General features: G+C 38.5%; 1 protein-coding gene across 1 annotated transcript in view; it reads left to right on the forward strand.

The window, feature by feature from the left end:
- Window positions 1-23,768, forward strand: part of LOC126143035 (protein sax-3-like) — a 149,841-nt gene that overhangs the window by 101,795 nt on the left and 24,278 nt on the right. The window contains exons 10-14 of the mRNA XM_049915297.1: window positions 4,442-4,673; window positions 14,148-14,263; window positions 14,775-15,004; window positions 17,183-17,358; window positions 23,108-23,532. Coding sequence (XP_049771254.1) covers window positions 4,442-4,673; window positions 14,148-14,263; window positions 14,775-15,004; window positions 17,183-17,358; window positions 23,108-23,532 — 1,179 coding nt within the window. The remainder of the gene's footprint in view (window positions 1-4,441; window positions 4,674-14,147; window positions 14,264-14,774; window positions 15,005-17,182; window positions 17,359-23,107; window positions 23,533-23,768) is intronic.

Raw genomic sequence — 23,768 nt, forward strand, 5'->3', positions numbered from 1 at the left:
GAAAAAATGTTTAGAGTACAGAAGCGTATAATAAGAGTAATGAGTAGTGTACATCCAAGAACATCATGTCGAAACCTATTCAAAGAATTGGGGATATTAACCACAGCTTCTCAGTATATTCATTCCTTAATGAAGTTCGTTGTAAATAATACATCTCTTTTTCGAACTAACTGCTTAGTACACAGTATCAGTACTAGGAATAAGAACAATGTACATAAAGATTTAAAATCACTTCCTCTTGCCCAGAAAGGAGTCCAGTATTCAGCAACGCATATTTTCAATAAGTTACCAGCAACCATCAAGAGTTTAGTTTCAGACAAGGCACAATTTAAACATAATTTAAAAGAATTTTTGGTGGCCAACTCCTTCTATTCCATCCATGAGTTTCTCAACAAGTGCAGTAGACCATTTTAATGAAAATTTATTACACTTTAATTTTTGACAATACTTGGTTGTAACAGCCAAGTAACTACCTACTGTGTGAACGATGGATGTATGGAAAGCAGATGTACATCTTAAGTCTGTAAATAGTGGAAGTTTAATTTTAAATCTTGTACATAATCTGACTGTTCTTAACTGAGGATCACTGAAATGAATAATTTACTTTAATTTTTGACAATACTTGATTGTAATAGCCAAGAAACTAGCAAATGTCTGAATGATGAATTTAATGAAAGCAAATGTAAGTATTAAACTTGTAAATATTAGAAGTTTAAATTTAATTCATGTACATAATTTTACTGTTTATTGACTGGGAATCATTAAAATTAATGAGACTCAAGTTTTTCTAATTACATTTTTGTAATGTGTTTATCTGACATGTTCCACACCCAGGAGTAGCACCAGTTGCACTTTTATTTTTATTTCTGGTTACAAAAATCAGTTTCAGCCACGAGGTCCATTTTCCAGTGGTTATGTGAACAGTACTGAAGAAGAAGTTACAGTGGAAGTACAGAAACTCATCCACATTTTAAGAAAGTGACCTACATGACATGAATTTATGTGTCTATCCTTATTTCACTTTTAAAGCATTGTATTCGTGTCATTGTTATTCGCTTCCCCCAATTCGCCTTCCCTGCCCTCTACAGAGCCTCCCTGCAATCTACCCCAAATCCTCCCCCCGTTTAAGCAGTGCCTCTTCACTTGTCTTACATCAGTCTGTCTGTGTACTCCCACAAAGACAGACTATCTGATCAAAAGTGCCCAGACATCCCCATGCAATGTGGAATTGACCACTAGATGTCATGAGAGATAAAGGCAGGCAATACTATGTTGTCAGCACAGAGCAGTAACAGCAGAATGGGTTGATCAATACAGTTCAGTTACTTCAAATGTGTACTAGTCATTGGACGTCACCTGAGTAACAGATCCATTGTGGACATTTCAGTCCTTCCAAAGCTTCCCAAATTGACTGTTGGTGATTTAATTGTGCAATAGAAACATGAAGGCATTCCTCAAGCACTGATAAAAAGAGAGCATCAAGCATTGTAAAGGGTGGTCATAAAACATCACATGAAATCAAGGGAAGGAATCAGCCATGAGTTTAAAAGTGCTACGAGCAGTCTGGTAATGCAATGACTGTGTGTAGGCTGTTGAAAAGAATTTGATGCAGTGGTTGAGCAGCTCCTCATAAGCCACACATTTCTGCTGTCAACGCTAAGCAGTGCTCGAGTTGGTGTAAAGAACGATGCTACTGGACAGTGAATGAATGGAAATGAGTGATTTGGAGCGATAAATCATGCAATACCATGTGGCAATCTGGCGGAAGGTCTGAAAGGGATTGAAAGGTTAAAAACACACAAAAACAAAAATTGCTAGAAAAAAACCAAAATAAAGATCAAAGATAATATTGTCATGATGCACATCAAACAATTCCATTCAATCAGAGGATTACAAAACTTCAATTGGATTTCATGCAGGCTAAATACAGGGTGATTCAAAAAGAATACCACAACTTTAAAAATGTGTATTTAATGAAAGAAACATAATATAACCTTCTGTTATACATCATTACAAAGAGTATTTAAAAAGATTTTTTTCACTCAAAAACAAGTTCAGAGATGTTCAATATGGCCCCCTCCAGACACTCGAGCAATATCAACCCGATACTCCAACTCGTTCCACACTCTCTGTAGCATATCAGGCGTAACAGTTTGGATAGCTGCTGTTATTTCTCGTTTCAAATCATCAATGGTGGCTGGGAGAGGTGGCCGAAACACCATATCCTTAACATACCCCCATAAGAAAAAATCGCAGGGGGTAAGATCAGGGCTTCTTGGAGGCCAGTGATGAAGTGCTCTGTCCCGGGCTGCCTGGCGGCCGATCCATCGCCTCGGGTAGTTGACGTTCAGGTAGTTACGGACAGATAAGTGCCAATGTGGTGACGCTCCATCCTGCTGAAATATGAATTGTTGTGCTTCTTGTTCGAGCTGAGGCTGCGAACAAACGCTTGCTGGATGCGTGCTACATTTTCATCACTCGTTCTCGGCCGTCCACAACTTTTCCCTTTGCACAAACACCCATTCTCTGTAAACTGTTTATACCAACGTTTAATACACCACCTATCAGGAGGTTTAACACCATACTTCATTCGAAATGCACGCTGAACAACTGTCGTCGATTCACTTCTGCCGTACTCAATAACACAAAAAGCTTTCTGTTGAGTGGTCGCCATCTTAGCATCAACTGACGCTGACGCCTAGTCAACAGCACCTCAAGCAAACAAATGTACAACTAAATGAAACTTTATAGCTCCCTTAATTCGCCGACAGATAGTGCTTAGCTCTGCCTTTTGTCGTTGCAGAGTTTTAAATTCCTAAAGTTGTGGTATTCTTTTTGAATCACCCTGTATTCTGAAAGTTCCTTATATCCCTTTATCAATGTTACAATTAATTAACTGTAATTAAAATATTTCCTTTTAAATGATTTAGTTGTTAGAAGCAAGGTATTTTGACCTCCTGTTTCAATTGAAAGATATAAATTGATTCAATAGGCATTCCAAAAAAGTGTCATATCAGGCTTTGGATGTTTAGTTGATGGAAGATCCTGTAAACAAGAGGTGAGTGTGACTTCCAGTAAGTCTGGGTAAAACTGGGCATAATTTCTATAAACCAAACCAAAACAAAACCTTGGAACACAAAGAGAGCAAGTAAGTTAAATGATTGATAAGGAAATTGATAGTAAATTTCTAGTAATTTTATGTAGTGACCAACTTTTAGTACAGAGAATTTAGATTACAATGAGGCGGTTGATTTGGAATAGGTCAATTGGCTGCAGCCAATCTCAGATTCATGACATGTGCGGCAAGGTGCATAGAATTACATCACACCTACATGTGTTATGGTAAATGACTCCATGGTTCAGTGACACAGGTTTACTGCCATAATACCAATCCAAGGGTGTAGTGTATAATAGTCATTCAGTCTGAGAATTTTTATCTGTTTCTTACAGCTTCTTTTGCACTGGGAGTGTTTGTTATTGTGAAACATGCTGAGTACCACCATGGTTCAGATTCCACTTTAAACAGTAGGTCCCCCTGTAACAGGCTGTATGGAATGTACTGACTGTTAGAGGCATACTTTTCCAGTCTCATTGTTAAATCTCAAAATCATTCTGAATGCAGAACAAACAGCTAGAGAATGACACTCATTGGTTCTTGAGCACTGACAAGTTGGACTCAGTTTCTCAGGTCAAACCAAGGTTTGCAGCCCACATTAAGACTTTATTAACAACAGTGGTGCAACAATAATATTTGGTGAAATGACTAGCATAGTGTGTTCCATGAGCAAAGAGTGCATGGATTCTGGCTGCAGGCATGACTGAGACTTTGCGTGACAACACAGCAGTTTCAAGGACAAGATAAAGAATGTTTCACTCTGATATGCTGTTCATTGTTTGGTTCGGATTACAAATATTGCCATCCAGTTTGTCATAGCCCAGAAAATTAACAGCTTCCTATTTCAGCTGAGTGCCATGTTCATTCTACAAGATTACATCATCAGTTAGTATGTAGCTCCTTCATGTTTGCCAAAGTGTGTGTGTGTCTAGTATGATACAAACTGGCTAAAGCTGCTGATTTGTGACTCCTTTGTGTAATAATCCATTTATAGGGGTACTGAATCACAAAAAGGAATGGAATGAAATGCAAGTTTCAGAAAATGTACAAATCCTGGTAGACTATGTGCAGTTTCAGCATAGAGAGAGAGTGTTGCTACTGTACAATGATACAAATGAAGCACTTCAGCATTCTGTAATGATTGTGGGTCTCTTTTCCAACATTTAGATTTTCTAGTATCTGGGCCAGATAATATTATTCATTCTGATAATTTGTGCAGTTTTATTGCTAATCCATTAATCCATGTTTTTCCTTTTTAATCATCCTATTGTGTAGTTAAACCATTATATGCATTTAATGGGTATTGCTTAAATTCTTTGCCCATAGATCTTGAGTGCAGAGTTTGTCGAGGGCTTCTACATATACTCAAGACCACTGGATGGAGTTCGCGTGCCAGGAGCCTACAATGTGCTGACAGTGCTGCATGCTGGAGAAGCATCAGGTTTCCAAGTGTCTGGCCTAGCAAAGTACACACGCTACGAGTTCTTCCTTGTGCCCTTCTACAAGACTGTTGATGGCCGTCCTTCTAACTCAAGAACTGTACGCACTCTGGAAGATGGTAAGATAACTGTTTTAGATATGTTAGACAACCATGTATGCATGCATACATACATTCCAATATTTTCATTTGCTTTGTTATAAGAGATAACATAATGAATTTTGGTTAGTGTTAAGCAATTTCCAGGAATTTAATCCAAGATTCCGTTTTTCTCAACCACAGTCTTGCATTATAAAGGAAAACCAGCCTTATTCAAATGTAAAATTTGTGTTTTCAGTCACATAAAACTCATCCATTATCAATCAGATGTTTGGCAGAAAAAAATATATATTTTATATCTAAAAACAAAGATTCTGTAACTTACCAAACGAAAGCGTTGGTATGTTGATAGGAGACAATAAAAAGAAACACACACACACACACACACACACACACAAACACACATACAAATTTCAAGCTTACACAACCCAAGGTTGCTTCATCAAGAAAGAGGGAAAGAGAGGGAAAGATGAAAGGATGTGGGTTTTAAGGGAGAGGGTAAGGAGTCATTCCAATCCCAGGAGTGGAAAGACTTACCTTAGGGGGAAAAAGGACAGGTATACACTCGCACACACACACGTATCAATCCACACATATGTGTGTGTGTGTGTGTATGAGTGTACACCTGTCCTTTTTCCCCCTAAGGTAAGTCTTTCCACTCCCGGGATTGGAATGACTCCTTACCCTCTCCCTTAAAACCCACATCCTTTCGTCTTTCCCTCTCCTTCCCTCTTTCTTGATCAAGCAACCTTGGGTTGCAAAAGCTTGAAATTGCCAAGAAGTAAAAAATGCCAATTTTCTTCCATTCAAAAGAATTATGATTGAATACTGATATCTAAAGAACTATGGCATAACTATTGTGATGCAGTGAACAATGATGATGGCTATGTATTTTTAGAATGTGGAAGCACAATTTTGGCTTTAAATATATGGAACAATCAAAAAGTTTCCATTCAAAAGCCATACAGCCCAAAATCAGTACGCCAGGCAAAATCACCGTGAGCAATCATCCCACTGAGATACTAGGCTGAAGGTACTCATTTGGCAAAACACTGTGTCCTGCTGCATGAAGAAGTATGTGACCGCATGTTGCATGTTCTCGTCCAGTAGGAGTCATTGACCCTTCAAGGCCTTTTTTTTAAGTATATATATTTACGGTAGTATCTGTTTCCGAAAGAACAGTTATCGTAGATGACCATGCAGCTTTGCTAGAAATGAAATGATAATTAAATGGACACACTAGCTGCAAACAGGCGTTGATGTACTTCATTAGGGACATGTTGAAAATGTGTGCCCCGACCGGGACTCAAACCCGGGATCTCCTACTTACATGGCAGATGCTCTATCCATCTGAGCCATCAAGGGCACAGATGGTAGTTCGCCTGCAGGGACTTATCCCTTGCACACTCCCCATGAGACCCACATTCGCAACATGTCCACACTACTACATTCATAGTGCACCTAATAGATGTTTGCCCATCATACTCATTACTTTTGGCAGATTAATCTACCAAGTCCCGTACGAGTTCAGGCATAGCGTGTGCATTCACACAAGAAGGCCAATGGCCGGGAACCCATATTTTAACTATATATATATGATGGTAGTATCTGTTCCCAAAAGAACAGTTACTGTAGATGACCATGCAGATTTGCTAGAAATGAAATGATAATTAAATGGGCACACTAGCTGTAAACATGCATTGATGTACTTCATTGGGGACATGTTTGCAGCTAGGGTGTCCATTTAATCATCATTTCATTTATATCAAAGCTGCATGGTCATCTACGGTAACTGTTCTTTCTGGAACAGGTACTACCATCATATATATAGTTAAAATATGGCTTCCCAGCTACTGACCTTCTTGTGTGAACGCACAAAATATGCCCGAACTCGTACGGGACTTGGTAGATTAATCTGCCCTGAGTAATGAGTATGATGGGCAAACATCTATTAGGCGCACTATGAATGTAGTAGTGTGGACATGTTGGGAATGTGGGTCTCACGGGGAACGTACAAGGGATAAGTCCCTGCAGGCGCACTATCATCTGTGCCCTCGGTGGCTCAGATGGATAGAGTGTCTGCCATGTAAGCAGGAGATTCCGGGTTCAAGCCCGGTCGGGGCACACATTTTCGACATGTCCCCAATGATGTACATCAACGCCTGTTTGCAGCTAGGGTGTCCATTTAATTATCATTTCATTTTTTTTCGGTAACTGAAGGCTTGAAAATTGCTTGGGGAAGAGATCAGGACTATAGGGTGGGAGCTCAAGTGTCTCCCACTTGAGTTGGCCTCCCAGGTCGACCAGCGTCTTGTGTCAAATCACGACTAGCATGAAACTCGGTGCACCATTTGACAGACATGCTGCCCCACACACATTTTTCATTCTCTGATGGATGTCTACCAGAATTTGTCTTTAAATATGTCTGCTTGTGTCTGTATATGTGTGGATGGATATGTGTGTGTGTGCGAGTGTATACCCGTCCTTTTTTCCCCCTAAGGTAAGTCTTTCCACTCCCAGAATTTGTCCTTAAGTAGCCAAGAAAAGAAAAAAAAGCACATTGGTCCTGTATGGACGCATTTGGTAATAATGCCACCATAATTCACATTTCACATTTACCGCACGCACACTGGAAAGACACGAATGCCACACTAGTCCCTTGCGTACATGTCAGTGCTTACATACCCACATCAGGGTCATGCTATGATGTACATACATTGCAACAATGCCCTCAAACAGAAACATTTAGATCGCCCCTTATATAAAATGTGTAAAAAAATTGTTCTGTACAAATATTGCAAAATAAAAGTCAGCAGAGTGAAAGATCTGCATCACTACCCTAAAAAATACTGTAGTGTGCACGAGAGATGGCATTTTTTGTTACTGCAGTTTCTTCCAGCTCCAGTCACAGATTGCTTATATTCTTTTGCGTGTGCTGTTGATAGGCTAATTGTATCTTCGAGCACTCTGCAGGGGAGATATGTAAAGGTTGAAGAACATGTGTAGACTTCTTACTGGAAGCATTTACTGGAAATTTTTGTGTAATATTTAACATAATTGTTTGAATGTCAGTTGATCAAAATTGTTAGCATTCCCATTACACTCAACTGAGAAAGTCTGCCATGATCACTGCCATCATTTGTATATACTTGATATCTTCTGTTAGTTTATCCTAATACATTTTCCACACACTATCTGTTATGAGCCATATAAGTGTTTTGTAAGCAGCCCCTTTCATTGACAACCTGCATTAACCCATAACTCATTAGTGAGTGAAAATAAGCTCCATTTTTAAAAAAATCACATACAGGCATGTAAGTTTTCAAATAAATTTGCAGTCACAAAAATTGATTGCCATCTACATTCTGAATTCTAGTGTTAAAATGTTGTGATATTCTGTAAGAAGTCGTTAACTTTAATGCTTTCAGCTATCTGTTGATATTTCAGATGTTTTGTTGGCTGCCTTTCAGCAATTTTACATTCTTCTAAATTAAGAGGTATTTACCATGCCCTGTACCAGGTGGGCATTTCATTCACATATGCCCAGATATAAAGTGCATTTTGATGGCCTCCAGTTTCATTTTCCTAGTGATCCAAACTGATCTCCCCGAGGTTGGCTTTTACCAGTTTTTCCATTCGTCTGTAAAGAATTCGCATTAGTATTTTGCAGCTGTGACTTATTAAACTGATAGTTCAGTAATTTTCACATCTGTCAACTCCTGCTTTCTTTGGGATTGGAATTATTATATTCTTCTTGATGTCTGAGGGTATTTCACCTGTCTTGTACATCTTGCTCACCAGATGGTAGAGTTTTGTCAGGACTGGCTCTCCCAAGACCATCAGTAGTTCTAATGGAATGTTGTCTACTCCCGGGGCCTTGTTTCGACTCAGGTCTTTCAGTGCTCTGTCAAACTCTTCCTGCAGTATCGTATCCCCCTTTTCATCTTCATCTGCATCCTCTTCCATTTCCAGAATATTGTCCTCAAGTACATTGCCCTTGTATAGACCCTCTATATACTCCTTCCACCTTTCTGCTTTCCCTTCTTTGCTTATAACTGGGTTTCCATCTGAGCTCTTGATATTCATACAAGTGGTTCTCTTTTCTCCAAAGGTCTCTTTAATTTTCCTGTAGGCAGTATCTATCTTACCCCTAGTGAGATAAGCCTCTACATCCTTACATTTGTCCTCTAGCCATCCCTGCTTAGCCATTTTGCACTTCCTGTCGATCTCATTTTTGAGACGTTTGTATTCCTTTTTGTGTGCTTCATTTACTGCATTTTTATATTTTCTCCTTTCATCAGTTAAATTCAATATCTCTTCTGTTATCCAAGGATTTCTACTAGTCCTCATCTTTTTACCTACTTGATCCTCTGCTGCCTTCACTATTTCATCCCTCAGAGCTACCCATTCTTCTTCTACTGTATTTCTTTCCCTCATTTGTGACAATTGTTCCCTTATGCTCTCCCTGAAACTCTGTACAACCTCTGGTTTAATCAGTTTGTCCAGGTCCCATCTCCTTAATTCCCATCTTTCTGCAGTTTCTTCAGTTTTAATCTACAGTTCATAACCAACAGATTGTGGTCAGAGTCCACATCTGCCCCTGGAAATGTCTTACAATTTAATACCTGGTTCCTAAATCCCTAAATCTCTGTCTTACCATTATATAATCTATCTGATACCTTTTAGTACCTCCAGGGTTCTTCCATGTGTACAACCTCCTTTTATGATTCTTGAACCAAGTGTTAGCTATGATTAAGTTATGCTCTGTGCAAAATTCTACCAGACGGCTTCCTCTTTCATTTCTTTCCCCCAATCCATATTCACCTACTATGTTTCCTTCTCTTCCTTTTCCTATTCTCCAATTCCAGTCACCATGACTATTAAATTTTTGTCTCCCTTCACTGCCTGAATAATTTCCTTTATCTCATCGTACATTTCATCAATTTCTTCATCATCTGCAGAGCTAGTTGGCATATAAACTTGTACTACTGTAGTAGGTGTGGGCTTTGTGTCTATCTTGGCCACAATAATGTGTTCACTATGCTGTTTGTAGCAGCTTACCCGCACTCCTATTATTTTATTCATTATTAAACCTACTCCTGCATTACCCCTATTTGGTTTTGTATTTATAACCCTGTATTCAGCTGACCAGAAATCTTGTTCCTCCTGCCACTGAACTTCACTAATTCTCACTATATCTAACTTTAACCTATCCATTTCCCTTTTTAAATTTTCTAATCTACCTGCCCGATTAAGGGATCTGACATTCCACGCTCCGATCCATAGGATGCCAGTTTTCTTTCTCCTGATAACGACATCCTCCTGAGTAGTCCCCGCCCATAGATCCGAATGGGGGAGTATTTTACCTCCTGAATATTTTACCCAAGAGGACGCCATCATCATTTAACCATACAGTAAAGCTGCACGCCCTCAGGAAAAATTACGGCTGTAGTTTCCCCTTGCTTTCAGCTGTTAGCAGTGCCACAACAGCAAGGCCATTTTGGTTAATGTTACGAGGCCAGATCAATCAATCATCCAGACTGTTGCCCCTGCAACTACTGAAAAGGCTGCTGCCCCTCTTCAGGAACCACATGTTTGTCTGGCCTCTCAACAGATACCCCTCCGTTGTGGTTGCACCTACGGTTCGGCTATCTGTATCGTTGAGGCATGCTGATGCAAAACTTCTATCAGATTGAAACTATTTACCTACTGTGACTTGAAAACAGAAACGTCGCCCTTCATAGGCAACTGCTCTACCCACAGAGCTACACAAACACAACATATAAACTGTCATCACAGCTTTATTTCTGCTGGTACCTTATCTCCTACTTAACCCTTGTCATGGAAACAGTTCCTCAGACTGTGGCTAAGCTATGTATGGCAATATCCTTTCTTCCAGGGGTGCTAGTCCTGTAAATCTCACAGGAGAACTTCTGTGAAGTTTGGAAGGTAGGACATGAGACGGTGACAAAAGTGAGAACATCGTGCTTGGGCAGCTGTCAGTAGAGTTTACCACAAAAGGCAAAGGTCTCGGGGTTTGAGTCCCAGCCCAGCACACAGTTTTAATCTGCCAGGTTGCTTCATATCAGCACACACTTTGCTGTAGAATGAAAAATTCATTCTGGAAACATTCCCTTAAGCTGTGGATAAGCTATGTCTCACAATATCCTTTCTTCCAGGTATGCTTACCCTCCAAGTTTCACAGAACTTCTATGACACTTAGAAGGTAGGAGATGAGGTGTTGGTGGAAGTAAAATGATGCTTGGATGGCTCAGTGTGTAGAGCAATTGCTCATAAAAGGCATACAGCCATAGGTCCCGTGTTCACACCAGGAAGTTTCATATCAGTGCCCACTCTGCTGCAGAGATAAAAATTCATTCTGGAAACAGTCTGCAAGGCTGTGGCTAAGCCATGTCTCCACAATATCCTTTCTCCCATAGAGCTAGTTCTGCATGTTTTGCAGGATAACTTCTGTAAGTTTGAAAGGTACAAGATGAGGTACTGGTAGAAATGAAGCTGTGTGTTGAGGTTTTTAGCCAAGTTTGGGTAGCTTTGTCGGTAGAGAACTTGCCAACAAATGGCAAAGGTCATGTGTTTCATTCTGAAACTGAGACACAGCTCTAATGTTCCAGGAAATTTCATATCAACACACACTACTTTGCAGAGTGAAACATTGATTCTGCATACTGTGCATAGACAAAAAAGAGCCACATTTTTATGTAATGCTTCTGGATTTTATTGTTAATGAGTGAATGAGCTTTATTGCAAAACAGTAGTTTCTTTCAGTCTGATAAATCATTTGAATCTACTTCATATACATAGGATGAAATTGTTCAGTGGTTCACTTTCATGGACGTATCAGATCACTGTGTTTCCAATGAATGGTTTTGTCTGGAATTCATCATTTGGTGTAAATCACAAGAAAAAAGTAAATCTCCTTTTTAATTTTTCTTCTTTATCCTTGCATTTTACTTCTACCTGTGTGACATTTATAGCCAGTTGAGGCAGGTTTCTTAGTTGATTACCACATTTCCATGTGAATCCTCTTAAAAACATACTGCCTATTATCAGTAATGAAATGAAATGAAATGTCGTGTGACGAGGGCCTCCCATTGGGTAGACCTCTCACCTGGTGCAAGTCTTTCGATTTGATGCCACTTTGGTGACTTGCGCATCAATGGGGATGAAAATGATGATGATTAGGACAACACAACACCCAATCCCTGAGCAGAGAAAATTCCGACCCAGCCGGGAATTGAACCCGGGCCCTTAGGATTGACAGTCTGTCACGCTGACCACTCAGCTACCGACGGCAGGCATTATTAGTAATAAAAAATTACACAGCTCAACTTCCATGGAAGTGAAAAAATATTTTTACACTATATTACTGTGCTGTACAATCTTTGCTCTCAGTGTATGTACCAAGTAGGTGAATCCACCTAATCATTTGCTTTCCTATTTCACATCCATACTCTGTTGACTTGGAAAAATGGTAGAGTGTCACTACATGGCTTGTGATATTTATCTATGTCAAAAAGTAAATGCCAACCATTGGATCTGATACACCTTTTACATACTCCATGTTCATCTTGGAAGTTTTTCATCCAATCATATTGTTAAGTGGTCTGAAATTACTGATTCCTATTCTAAACAGCTCACATAACCCACATTTTGATCATACTGGTGAAATCATGTGACCTATAGAATAAGAGCCAAAGAGGAAAGGAACAGAGCCACAAAAATTGTGCCACAGAAAATACCATAAATAAATCAACAGATAAGAAAAAGAAATTCAAAATTCTGTAACATAGACCAACAGATTGAAACAAAACAAAACATGTACTCATCACCATGATCATTTGGATTCATATGGACAGTGCACATAAGGAATGCAATCTAGTTCTTGCTGTGTACATTTCCATGAAAAATTTTAAGAATTTTATGTTATGGAAGTAAAGTGTGATGAATAAGTAAAAGTGAAGACAGAGTTTAATTATGGACCACATGTCATGCAGAGATCAGCAACCTTTTGTGGTTTGGTAACAGTTAGTTTGATGTCATGATAGTGCATCAATAAAATCTTATACTGCAACGGAAAATTAACCATTAATAAACAAGGAATCTATATGAAGTCTGTTCAAAAAATTCCATAATTTTGTCCACAAAACTTTTCTACACTTACCTTTTACTTATTGTGCATGGTCTCTTTTGAAATACTCTTCTCTATAGTTGATACAATGCTCCCAATGCTGCTTCCACTTTCAGAAGCAGTCTTGGTACATCTCTTCTTGGATCACGCCAAGCACCATTTGCGAATTTTCTTTCATCTCATGTAGCATTGCAGACCTTCATCCTTTAAATGGGGTTTTCAATTTTGGAAATAAAGCAAGTCCGCAGGGGCCAGGTTTGGAGAGTATGGATGATGAGGCGGCGCAGTGATTTCCTTTTTTGTGCAATAGTCATACACCAACAGGGATGAATGTGCGAGGGCATTATCATGATGCAAGAGCCATTAATGGTCTTGCCACATTTCAGACCGTCTCCTTCTCACACTTTCTCATATATTTTGCAATACATCTTGAAAATACCATTGATTAACAGTTCATCCCTGTAGCAAAAATTCGTGTTGAACTAATAATTCAAAGTCAAAGAAAACTATCAGCATGGCTTTGGCATTTGACCTGACCTGATGAGCTTTTTTTGGTCTTGGAGAAATGAGTAGAGCTTAAGCAGTCATCACCATAGGCTTCCTGCTCATTTGGTGTTGTCTCTGTAAAGGTTTTCTTGAGTTTTGTGCAAAATTGAATGCATACGTATTGCTCCTCTAACTCTGCCATCTCGAAATTGCAAACTGTGTGACACAATGTTCTACTCAAAACTGCACTGAACAATAACTAACCAGCAAACAACAATGAAACTTTTGGAAGCTGCCAACCATATTTCCCTCCCACACACCACTGGCGCAAAATTACGAATGTGCTGGAATTTTTTGAACCGATCTCATCTATGGCATCTAACTACAAAGGAAATATCACAACTGAACAATTGTAGAAATAGACAGAATGACTTTGATTTTTATACTACTAGGAACACATGTATAAACATGCAGAAAGGAGAAAGAATGCTATAAAATCAGATTATCTTTGCCTATATAAAGAGAGCCACATACTTGAGTCTGGTGTAATGTGCTGCAGTGTTTTGGGTTCTTATCAAATAAGCTCGAAGGAATATCAAAGAATTCAGAGATTCACTGCTTTGATCATAATGGGAGGGTATGAAAAGAAACAAAAGAGTAATAGAGATGCTCAGGAAACTTTAATTTGGAGTGGAATTGCTAACAAACACAAGTAAAGTATCAACTTGCTGCTTAACTAGGTATCCTGGCAAACCCAAATAGCACAAATTTTGCCTTGTAATTATTGCACAGATTACGATGTTATTTATTGCTGGCCTGTTAATCAAAATCACATGCTAAATGAAAAAATCTCTTTACAGTTCCATCTGAACCACCAACACAAATAGAAGCTACTTTGCTAAATGCCACTGCAGTGTATCTGAAGTGGAAACCACCACCTGCAAGCTCACACAATGGTGTTCTGAGAAGCTATCAGGTAAGTCACATATCAGTTCAGTACATAATGTAAAAGAATTTTACGGATAGTATATCAGGCAACTGAATGCAAATTAAAATTTACAGATAAATAATTCACTTAAAAACATGACTCATTGGAAATAATAATGTAGATCTCACATGCAAACAAATTGATAAATTGTCTCGAATGAAAAACAGCCCACAGTTGCACTAAATTATGTTTATTTTGAACCTTTCGTAATGGTTGCTGTTGTCACTGCCATGATGAAAATAATGAAATTGATAAATCTCTTGGTTTTTTTTTCCAAGCCCTCAGCTTTCTTGCGCTGCATTTGTGGTGGCACATTTCTTAATCATCTTCAGGCTGTCTCATGGAAGATGATAATGTGCAAAAAAATATGTTTCTTAGTGTGATGAAGACAGTCTTTTTGATTCTATTTGTGTGTGTTGTTACTTCAGAACTACAAATACAATTTGATGCAAATGAATTTTCCTTTCTATTGCTAGTAATCACTTAAAATTGCTTCCAGGTTGTGGTACGCACAGGAGGAACTGCTGAAAGCAATACTTCAAGGGTACTCAGCAATGTGACAGTGAGTGCAACGAGTCCCACCCTGCTGCTGACCAACCTAACTGCCGGTGTGACGTACATTGTCCAGGCATCCGCTGTCACCCGAGCTGGTCCAGGGCCTGCCAGTGCTCCAGCCACTCTCAGACTTGATCCTGCCTCACGGCTACTGCTCAGAGACCACCATAACAGGTTACTTTCTATATAATATCTTTCTTTTATACAATTTCTTTTTTCAAACATAAAGTGGAGGTAGTCATACTTCACTCACATTTACATTCCATGTTAATAGTTATTGTATTCAGTACTGCAATGACCAAATCTTATGTTTTTGAATTTGATTTTTTAATAATAATGCAATTAGGGTAAGCAAAGTAAATTTTGTTGTTGTCTTGCTGGTGAAGAGGCTGAAAGTTGCGGCTGAGTTAACCCCTCTTCTAACTGTAATATATCACAGATTCCCCAAACAAAAACCCATGCCCAGTTCAGGGAAAAATACACAGGTCATATCCATCTGCAGAAAGGGTAGAAGAAGTGATCCAAAAAAGTACCAGTAATTTTGCCAGCCATGGATGATGGGTGGGGGTGGGGGGTATATAAAGGTATTTACATTTGGAAGCTCTCAGAGCCAATGATTAGATTAGTACTTGTTCCATGGATCATGAATACGACACTTCGTAATGATGTGGAACGTGTCAGGTTAATAAAAGGTGTCTATACAAGATATTACATTACACAAAATATTACATGACACTCAGTATTTATTTATTTATTTTGTGGGTGTTGGGGAAATTACCCACTTACTATATCCAAAAATTCATCTAATGAGTAGAAGGAGTCGCCATTAAGAAGTTCTTTTAATTTCCTTTTAAATGCTATATGGCTATCTGCCAAACTTTTGATGCTATTAGGTAAGTGACCAAAGACATTTGTGGCAGCATAATTTAACCCCTTCTGTGCCAAAGCTAGATTTAACCTTGAGTAGTGAAGACCATCCTTTCTCCTAGTGTTGTAGCCATGTACACTGCTATTACTTTTGAATTCGTTCGGATTGTTAATAACAAATTTCATAAGTGAATATATACATTGTAAGGCTACAGAAATTATTCTGATTACATGCTTTTGTGCAATTAATACTCTTTTACTCAATGATGAATTACCCCAGAATATGATGCCATACAAAAGCAGGAATGAAAATAGGCGTGGTAAGCTAATTTACTCAGATGTATATCTCCAACATTTGCAATGACCCTAATAGCATAAGTAGCTGAACTCAAATGTTTCAGCAGATCCTCAGTGTGTTTTTTCCAGTTCAACCCCTCGTCAATGCATACACCTAGAAATTTCAAATATTCTACCTTAGCTACCGATTTCTGATTGAAGTCTATATTTATTAATGGTGTCATTCCATGTACTGTGTGGAACTGTATATACTGTGTTTTGTCAAAGTTTAATGAGAGCCCATTTGCAGAGAACCACTTAATGATTTTCTGAAAAACATGATTTACAATTTCACCAGTTAGTTCATGTCTGTTGGGTGTGATAGCTATACTTGTATCATCGGCAAAAAGTACCAGCTTTGCATCTTCGTGAATATAGACTGGCAAGTCATTAATATATATTAAGAACAGCAGAGGACGCAAGACCGAGCCGTGCAGCACCCCATTCTTGATTGCTCCCCAGTTTGAGAAATCACCAGTTTTTTGCATATTATGTGAACTGTTTATTTCAACTTTCTGCACTCTTCCAGTTAGGTATGATTTAAACCATTTGAGCACTGCCCCATTCATACCACAGTACTTGAGCTTATCTAGAAGTATTCCATGATTTACACAATCAAAAGCCTTTGATAGATCACAAAAAAATCCCAACAGGTGACTTCCGGTCACTCTGAGCATTTAATATTTCATTAGTGAAAGTATATATAGCTATGGCTCCTTTTTCTGGCAGAATGGTTGAAGGAAAAGGAGCCACTGACTCCAAAAGCTTTAAATACCTTCATAAGGGTGTTCTCCTGCCACTGCTTAATGAGTGGATTTTTTATCTACATTATATTTTTAAAAATTGATTATTTTCATTCATCAATATAGTGCAAGCTCAGTGAGGAAAAAAATATCCTCTTGGTTTCTCCTTTTATACCTGTAATAATTTAACACTGAATGTAATATTTCTTTTTTTTGTTGTGACTTTTCATTTATATGTCTGACTCACAAACATTTTCCCTAGCTAAATTATAGAACCCCCTAGCTAAATTATAGAAATCTCAAGACACCAGCACTAATTCCCATATTTCTGTACCCAGTTATTTGTATCTCATTGTAAGTCTTTTGTGTCCATTTGTGATTCGCATACCATAATTTTATTTTTCAGGCAACCTGTAGGAAATGATCCAAGCCTAAGCCCTGGAATTAGTGGAAATGACTTCCTCACAGAGACCTGGTTCATTGCTTTGCTGGGAAGCATGGTTGCAGTAATGGCATTGCTTTTTGCTTCCATGTTCCTTGTGAGACGCAGACAACTCATGGCAAAGAAAACCACTCTGCACGGTAACACCCATTTGTGAATGAAATATTTCATATCTTTATGTGTATAATCTCTGCAGGTGCTTAAATATCATTGCTAAAGTAACAGACAGTAAACTGTGAAGGATATCAAACAGCTTAATTATTGTTTGAACAAGCTATGCACTTACTATACACCTTCTGTTAGGCACTGAATGAAAATGTCAGTTTTCAAACAGTGGAAAATCCAGGATGGAAAGTAACAATATTAAGAAAAGGAAAGTTGCTACTCATCATATAGCGGAGACACTGAGTCGCAGATAGACACAACAAAAAGACTGTCCCAATATAAACTTTCAGCCAACAAGGCTGACAAAACACACACACACACACACACCTATTTAAAAAGAGCTGATAAAAATGCTCTCAGTGCCTTTTTTAAGATACAGACTCCACTCCTTCTGATCTGATCATGTAAGCATAGAAAAGATGTGGAATAATTTCAAAGAGATAGTATGTATGTGTGAGTTGCATTTGTGTGTGTGTGTGTGTGTGTGTGTGTGTGTGTGTGTGTGTGTGTGTGTGTGTGTGTGTAAGACGGGTCATTTTACCAACCCTCTGACTCAGAAGATATAGTAGCTGAACATTTCAAAGAAAACTTAAGTCTCATTTCAAATAGGTACTCCACTCATAGATTTATAGTCAGTGGCAACTTCAATCTACCATCGATATGTAGATATTATACGTTTAAAGCCAGTATAAAACATCATCCGAAATTGTACTGAATGCTTTCTCAGAAAATTATTTTGAACAGTTAGCTCATGAGCCTACTTGAAGCATAAATGGTTGCAAAAGCATAATTGATCTCCTAGCAGCAAATAATCCTGAACAGATAGGGAGTATCACGATTAACACAGGGATTAGTGACCACAAGGCAGTTGCTGCTACACTGAATACCGTTAACACCCACAACCATCAAAAAGAAACAAAAAGTACACCTATTTAAAAAGAGATGATAAAAATGCTCTCAGTGCCCTTTTTAAGAGACAGACTCCACTCCTTCTGATCTGATCATGTAAGCATAGAAAAGATGTGGAATAATTTCAAAGAGATAGTATCGATGGCAATTGAGAGATATATACCACATAAATTAATAAGTGATGGTACTGACCCCCATGGTATGCAAAATGGGTCAGATTGCTGTTGCAGAAGCAACGAAAAAAGCATGCCAAATTTAAAAGAATGCAAAGTCCCCAAGATTGGCAAAGTTTTTCAGAAGTTTGAAATATAGCATGCACATCAATGTGAGATGCTTTTAATAATTTCCACAACAAAACTCTGTCTCAGAACCTGGCAGAAAACCCAAAGAGATTCTGGTCATACATAAAGCACACCAGTGGCAAGACACAATCAATACCTTCACTGCGCAATAACGATGGTGAAGTCACTGTGACAATGCCACTAAAGCAGAGTTATGAAGCAATTTTCTGAAACTCCTTCACCAAAGAAGATAAAGTAAATATTTCTGAATTCCAATCATGAACAACCGCCAAGATGAGAAACATAGAAGTAGATATCCTCGATGTAACAAAGCAGCTTCAATCACTTAATAAAGGCAAGGCCTCTGGTCCAGATTGTATAACAGTCAGGTTCCTTAAGAAGTACACTGATGCAATAGCTCCATATTTAGCAATTATATACAACCACTCGCTCACAGAAAGTTCCATACCTAAATACTGGAAAATTGCTCAAGTCACACCAATACCCAAAAATGGAAATAGGAGTAATCCGCTAAATTACAGGCCCATATCACTAACTTTGATTTGCAGTAGGGTTTTGGAATGTATACTCTATTCAAGTGTTTTAGGCCCTCTATTGTTCCTGATCTATGTTAACGACATAGGAGACAATCTGAGTAGCCCTCTTAGATTATTTGTAGATGATGCTGTCATTTACCACCTTGCAAAGTCATCAGATGACCAAAACGAAATGCAGAATAATTTAGATAAGATATCTGTGTGGTGCAAAAATTGGCATTTGACCTTGAATGAAGAAAAGTGTGAAGTTATTCACATGAGTACTAAAAGAAATCCGCTAAATTTCAATTACGTGTTAAGTCACACAAATCTGAAGGCTGTAAATTCAACAAAATACTTAGGGATTACAATTACAAGTAACCTAAATTGGAATGATCACATAGATAATGTTGTGGGTAGAGCAAATCAAAGACTGTGATTCATTGGCAGAACACTTAGAAGGTGCAACAGATCTACTAAAGAGACTGCTTACACCACATTTGTCCGCCCTATTCTGGAGTACTGCTGTGTGGTGTGGGATCCGCATCAGGTGGGATTGATGGAAGAAGAGCGACTCGTTTTGTATTTTCGTGAAATAGGGGAGATAGCGCCACAGACATGATTGGTGAATTGGGGTGGCAATCATTAAAACAAAGGTGTTTTTCATTGTGACAGGATCTTCTCATGATATTTCAATTAACAGTTTTCTCCTCCAATTGCAAATACATTCTGTTGGCACACACCCACACAGGGAGAAATGGTCATCATGATAAAATAAAAGAAATCAGGGCTCGCACAGAAAAATTTAAGTGCTCGTTTTTCCCACTCGTTGTTTGAGAGTGGAACGGTAGAGACCACTTGAAGGTGGTTCATTAAACCCTCTGCCAGACACTTAATTGTGAATAGCAGATTAATCACATAGACATAGATGTAGATGTGATACCAATGCAAATGACCACCATGATAAATGGAAGAATTAGTAGAAGTATTTGATACAGCTGTTACAAAGAACAAACATCTCATAATGATGACAAGTTTCCATGTTAGTCATAAAAATGAAATAAACTGCTGTAGACATATATGATACAGCAGTTACAGAGAACAGAAATAAACTGTTGTAGACAATGTCACTATGTTGATAACAGTGGGTGCACCAGTAACATATGTGAGGTGTTATAGCTAAATATACTTTATTAAATCATGATAGACAAAGACATATCTTAAGCCAAACATATCTCAGAACACACTGCAGTCTTTGATAAAGTCACAGATATTCCAGATATAGTATATCAGTGATGTGTATCACAGCAGATGTCTTCACAGAGTCATCAACTGTCTTTCATCACAGGAGGCACATTTTTACAATTAGGATAAACAAAAGCTGGTCCCACACTGTGATAAATGTCTCATAAATAGAGACAAATCTTGATATTTTTACATTTCATTACAACTTACTTTCCATACAACATCTTTTTTTTTTCTAGCTTAGCAATAAATCTTGAGTGCTAGTTGACCATTAGATTACCTGCTCTCCTACAAATACAGAGTGATTTTTCTACCGTATACAAACTCTAGGGATCAATCAATGAGAGGATATGGAACAAGAAAGGTATAATGAACTTATGCCCAGAAGTGCATGGTTTCCTTGCTAGAGAACATTTATTCAATCATTCTTTGTTACAGAGACTGCGGTCTAATATGCCCAGTCCATGCAGCCACAGTTACAGTATGTATGGTTTCCTTATAGAGGGTGGTACTGTTCCTCATATGTCATGCCCTAGCACCCTCTCCTGCCATAGTAATTGGTAATGTTGTGCCCGATTCACTTCTCTTGCTGACTTACCTTGCAGTGAATGGGATACAGCATTATACACAATGGCTCCTTATTCAAATCGTGAGATTCCCGAGATGGTGTTTACCTATGGAAAGACAAATGGCAACAGGCAGCGGGAGACCTATCCCCACCAACAACCACCACCACAACATTCAATGTTTGCGAATGTGTTTCACCATTTGTATGAGACATGGTCATTTCAGGATGCAGGAAATCATGAAGGATGTACCTGGAATGTTCGGACACCAGACTTGCAGGAAACTGTGATTAACACTGTGGAAGGTGACTGCTGTGTCAGTACCAAGTAGTTGGCCTGCCAGTACAGGCTAAACCAGACAACCATGTAGAACATTCTCCATGACATTTGTTACTTCCCTTATCACTTACAGCATGTGAAGGGCTTAACTAGAGACAGACTTCCCATATCAGGAGCAGTTTTGTCACTGGTTTCTTTGCCAGGCAACCACAATTCTGGAATTTGTATCATCCACCCTATGCACAAATGAGGTCACCTTTATGTGGAGTGGTATCTTCAACTTTCATGACAGTCATCTGTGGGATAGTTAGCAGAGTCCTATGGTGTGGTGACTGCGAATCATCAGCATCGTTGCAGTTGGAACGTGTGGGCCAGGATAATTGGTGACCATATTTTGGGACATATCTTCCTTCCACATCAACTAACAGGATGGAATTATTGGCATTTCTTGTAGGTGACTTTGCCTCCCCTGCTGGAAGAAGTGCCACTGATGATTCAATGATTTATGTAGCTGCAACATGATGGTGATCCAGCCCACTTTGCCATTAAAATCTGGACACATCTCAATCGTGTCTTACTGATTGATGGATCACATGAGGGGGTCCAGTTGCATGGCCTGCTTGTTCACCGGATCCTAACACATGAAATTTATGGTAATGGGGCCATCGCAAGATTATAGGCACATGGAAACCATTTTCATCACATACTGTAACTGTGGCTGCATGTTACAGCATGTATTAGATCACAGTCTCTGTGACTATGTGTGATTGAATAAGTGGTCTCTAGCGTGAAAACTGTACATTTCTGGACACAAGTTCATTAGACCTTCTTTGTTCTGTATCCTCTCATCGATCATCCCTAGAGTTTGTATGTGGTGGAAAAAATCATTCTGTATTGGAGGTAAAGAGAAAACAAGAGGCAAGAAAAATAAGGAATAGGAAATATCTGAAGGTTGGAATAATTTTGGAATAAAAACGAAAATTAAAATGTAGCTGATTATCTTGTAACCACACTCTGAGTTTACTTCTTCTGCTTTTCATCATGTCATTTCAAATTTTCCTTTTTTTCCAAGTCCCACAAATGAAATTAGTGCCTATTATTTTTTTGCAGTGCTGTTTTCATCACTTTCATTGTGCTGTCTATTATTTGTAGATGGGATATTTCAGTCCAAAAACATAAAAATGTTTCAGAACAAAAAGTTTGCAATGACAAAAAGCAAACACTGCAGCTAGACTGACAAGTACTAAAACTAAAATACTCAACACCAACTTCTCAGCAGATTTTTGGAACCAAATGTCCCAACTGTAGAACGAAAGTAATAAGCATAAATATATTTATACCAGAGCAGATTTTAGATCAATCAGAAGCTCTGCTGGAAAGTCAAACAAAAATTTGTTTTCTCTCTTTCTCCTGACAAAGAATTTATTTTTACCATTGTTAATTTTGATGCTTGCCTGATGCTTAGCAAATGTATCTATTGACGTGGGTTTAAAAGTCATCTCTAAATCCTACTTCCAGTGAATTCTTATTTTTCTTGCTACATCTTATACTTGAGAAAGAAACTCATAGCCACAAAAGTCTGAGCTGTTATTTGTTGTCAACTATTTAATGTAGCTATAGCAATCGTGCCAGTCCTTTTGCTTGAGGCAGGTGGTAAACATTTGTGCTTCATCTTCCTGTAAATAAGAATTTTATTACATGTTGCTTTTGTATTATAAAGTCATCCACACATATCATCCCCTGTTTAATCAGTGAGTAATATAATTATTAGAAAATAATCTTATCTTGCAATATTATATTAATGTACAAACTGAGTTTTCATCTAAGTTGGCAGGTTGTTTCCACTATCTTAATTTTGTTTTGGATTGAAGTGTATTACATAATGAGTCTTGTTTCAATATGTTTCAGATTCACGGCCAAATACCAATGTGCTTCCTGCTCCTTTAAATCTAAAGGCAGCAGTCGGTTTGACACCCAGTTCCCATGACTCTTCGCTCTGGATAGAAAATCGCCCAACTCCTAGCTGTTGGAGATCATCAGAAACACGCACCATAACTACTGGTGGCTCTGTAACACCAACAATGAAAGAATGTATAGATAATGGAATGCTTGAACCGACTCCAGCATATGCAGAAACTGGGATTCGGTCAACACCGTCTTATGAAGCAGGAGACACACAAGCTGAAAATGAGCACATGCCAGCTTATGCTGAGGTAGATGCTGCACATACCACATTAAGCACTTTCCAAGGTTACAGAAATGGTGATGAAAGTCCAGCTCCTTACGCAACAACCACCTTGGTTGGCAGCTCACGGCACAATATTGGAAATGTGGTAAGCCTTCTTTGTTTCCCATATCAGTTGTCATGACATTTCGAAAGAAAGACATAATCCCAACTAAAATTTGTTAAAAGATCCATAAGACAGAATGGCCTGCTAGCATGTACATTCCAGAGTTGAAATGTCATAACTACCAATAGACACATTTAAAAGTGAAAAAATCATTCCAAGCTCATGGCCACTCAGACTTAAATCAACCAGCTAGATGGTTTTGTTTGACCAGTTGGCTA

Source organism: Schistocerca cancellata, chromosome 1 (assembly GCF_023864275.1).
Source record: "Schistocerca cancellata isolate TAMUIC-IGC-003103 chromosome 1, iqSchCanc2.1, whole genome shotgun sequence".
Classification (NCBI taxonomy): domain Eukaryota; kingdom Metazoa; phylum Arthropoda; class Insecta; order Orthoptera; family Acrididae; genus Schistocerca; species Schistocerca cancellata.